General features: G+C 43.4%; 1 protein-coding gene across 1 annotated transcript; it reads right to left on the reverse strand.

Annotated features, from left to right (window-relative positions):
• Positions 1–706: 706 nt before the first annotated feature.
• Positions 707–2,809, reverse strand: hoxa11b (homeobox A11b). Its single transcript, XM_041184467.1, has 2 exons — positions 2,161–2,809; positions 707–939 (listed from the first exon to the last, which is right to left on the reverse strand). Exons 1-2 carry the CDS (start codon positions 2,807–2,809, stop codon positions 707–709), a joined length of 882 nt encoding a protein of 293 aa, XP_041040401.1.
• Between the last annotated feature and the right edge of the window lie 595 nt (positions 2,810–3,404).

A 3,404-nucleotide genomic window follows, 5' to 3' on the forward strand; every position in this document is an offset into this window, starting at 1 on the left:
GTTTCAGTGTCTTAAGGGCTGATGAGCAGGCATTGTTTAGAGAATTGTCGCGCTAATTTCTCCCCCTGACGGAAGGTTCAGTTACAAAAGAACGAGGCTGGTTGCTACTCATTGCAACTGAAGATTAAAAATATATATACCCAATAGTTGTGATTGATAGTGAGCGCCACTGAAAGCTTCCTAATCTAAAGCATGCGCACATTTTATTACTTTGTTTTTATATTGCAGCTGGTCCACAACAGTCAACTCGTTCTCCTAAGGCTCCCATACACAGGTCCGTTTTCATATAGAAGCTGCGTTCTTCTTCGAATTAAGACAAATCTGTTTCTCTGAACTAAATCCAAGCATTCACCTTGGCATCTCAACAATAATCTTTCGAGACGCCCTTTGTACAAAGCATGTAGATCACACAAGTGAGAATATAATAGTATGTGTATATGTGTGTATGTGTATATGTGCATGTGTGTATATGTGTGTATGTGTGTGAAATAAACGATGAACATTAATTCCAGTTAGTTTTTAAAGTTGAAACTAGACGTCCCAATTAGTTTTGCAAAGTTGTCCGGCCTGTCAAAACTGTACCAAAGTGTCTGCTCCCAAACTCGAACTTGAGTTTTATTTTACCTCTGCATTCTGCCCTGGTCGCTTTCTTCGTTGAAGGCGAAGTTAGGAAGGAGAAATGCCTCTTTGGAATCTAAGTCTAATCTCAAAGCAATGGATTTGTGGTGTAATATTGAAGGCGGTCCCTGTTTAACTTCTTTTCCTTCATCCTCCTGTTTTGAAACCAAATTTTAACTTGCCGGTCGGTTAAGTTGAGCATCCGGGAAAGTTGCAGCCGCTTCTCTTTGTTGATATAAACACTGAAAAAAAATTCTCTCTCCAGCTCCCTGATTTGGTACTTGGTGTAGGGGCACCTCTTTTTGCGTGTACGCTGGCCACCTGCAACAGGTAAACAGTGCGTTAAACTTTGATTGTGAGTGAGAGGAACATCATCTTTTCATGCGTTAATACACGCTTTGCTGTGAACGCATTCACAGGGGTGGGGAGAGGGGTGATGGCGGGGGAGGGGGGAATTCTCCATAGCTCCTGATTTTCACGCAACAGTTTTTTTTCCAGGGGTGCCCGAAGTACAGAATTGTTCGCTAAAGCATTTTCTTTTCTTTCATATTTTGCCTGGCCTTTGGAATAAAAGATGGCTGCCTCGATCGGGCACTGACTCTAATGTTAAATTGAAGCTGGAGTACTCCCATTTCAACGATACACTTCAAAGTTACAGATGAGCTTCCCGTAGCCAGGGGCTAGCTACATATTTTTTTTTAAAGAGAAATGTTTTTGAAAGGTGAACCGTTCCACCACGTGTGCATTAAAGGCAGAAAATGGATGAAACGAAAGAGGGTTTAAAAAAAGTTTTATCTTATCTGAGGAATTCAAAGTAAAAAAGGGCTGGGGAATGGGAAACTTGAAGTCTCTTTTTAAAAAATGCAGGGGAGCACAGATCAGTTCGTTAAGGCAGGGGGCTTAATTCTATAGTCATTCCGCGTTGTAAAACTCAACATGGAGCAGCCTTCAGAAGTAATATTACAGCATTAAGGCTGCGTCGATCAGACGTTCAGCTATAAAATGTGATTATTAAATAAAATACGGTCACTCGGCCCTGAAATAAGTTTTTATGATGGAAAGCTCTATGCTGGAGGTATTGTAGCATTTATACAGCTGTTAAAAATGTCATTTTGCCACATTATGTTTTAAAGCGGTTACTTATGGAACTGAATACAACCAATAAATAGAGTTTTTGTGTCAACACGTGTGTTTTATAGAAATGTTGAGCTGTATTAATACGCGCAAAGATCGCAAGCCGCCAAAAGCCAATTTTCAAAATTTTGCACCTAAGTACATAAGTGATCAGATTTTTAACCCCAATCTCACTTTTTGAGGTGCTGGTGGAAGTATTTTAATGCAGCGATTGGCTGGAGTTATTTCACGGCCAATTTCAGAGCTGAACACGTGATCCTGTCATTTATATAAAAAAGTTTTGTTGGGAAATTACAGGCCATCCATAAACCCCCTTATATGCTTATAAAACAGCACATAAAAATTTTAACAGCAGCGCGCGAGATCGCAAAACTTTCTCTCACAAGAGTGGGCACTGACTCTACCTACTGGAGTTGCTGCCTTTCTCTTCATTGTTGCCGGAAGAGGACTCCGGGCTGCTGCTCCCGGGACTCGTCTCTTTCTCCGCGGACACCCTGGAAGTCTCCGAACTTGAGGTTGCCGCAGACGGCACTTTATCTGGGCTCTTCTCCCCGCAGTACTCCGACTGCTGATTCTCACTGGAACCGTAGGCAGTCTCGAAAAACTGATCAAATCCTTGCGGCAGGACCCCGTTCCTGCCCACCGGGTTGTAGAAGCTGGAAGACGCGTTGGAGCTGGGGTGGTAAACGCTAGCGCTATTTTTCATTAACATCTCGCCCATGGTGCTGGCAGGCAAGCATTCTCTGTGCATCAGCTCCTCTGCGGAATAGCAGTGGGGCAGATTGCCCCTGTGATGCCACTTATTGGAAGGATCGATGGCATAGTCTCTGAAGGTAACTTCTCGCACAGGTTGAACCTGGGGGATATTGGACGAGTAGGAGTATGTCATGGGGCGAGAAGCCGGTGTTTGGGGTAAAAAAGAAGGCAGGCTGGAGAAATCCGGACCCGAGACATAATAGGTGCAGCTAGGCAAATAAAGATTAGAGCCACAAGAAACCCGCTCATCAAAATCCATCATCGCTTGCTTGGGGTCCCCTAGCGCAAGAATAGCTTGCATTCGCACAGCTAAACATGGTCCTTAGATGCTGCTGCCTCTTTGAAGCTGATCCGCGGAGTAAAAATTTGGAAACGTAAGCTGACGTGGAAATGTATCTCCATACATCGCAGGGACAAGCTAGTCATGTGACCAGATGCCTGGAGAAATTGACATGCATCACTTTGGATTCCCCCCTCGCACCAGGAGCGCAACGCTCTTTACATCTAAGCTCTGCACATTTCTAAAGAGGGAAATGAAAGCTCGAATAATACTGTGAAGGTGTTCAGCCTTCACACCAGAGACGCATTTGGCACATTTACTTCACGTCGCTCCAATAAGCTGATTAGAAGCGAGGGTGGACGTGGAAAAAACACGTAACGATTTCCGCAGGGGAAATGTAGCAAAAACTGTCTATTTCCCAGAAAGAGCGGTTGTTGACCTATTTCACATATATTGGTTCTGCCGGAATATTGTTCGGCGTTTTTTAAATGTGCAAATAATTCCCTCTTGTTTTCTCGTCCTTGCCATTTTAGTGAAAGAAATATCCACAGTTCGCCTGCACAGAATTTGAGAAATCACTCATGAATAAAGACTAAGGCCCTATTAGAAATCTTAC

Source organism: Carcharodon carcharias, chromosome 3 (genome assembly GCF_017639515.1).
Source record: "Carcharodon carcharias isolate sCarCar2 chromosome 3, sCarCar2.pri, whole genome shotgun sequence".
Classification (NCBI taxonomy): Eukaryota; Metazoa; Chordata; class Chondrichthyes; order Lamniformes; family Lamnidae; genus Carcharodon; species Carcharodon carcharias.

Coding starts and splice junctions, on each gene's coding strand:
- hoxa11b (XM_041184467.1), bottom strand. CDS start 2,809: ATGCAAGCTATTCTTGCGCTAGGGGACCCCAAGCAAGCGATGATGGAT. Junction 940..2,160: donor AGAGAAAGGCAGCAACTCCA/GTAGGTAGAGTC, acceptor TACCTGTTGCAG/GTGGCCAGCGTACACGCAAA.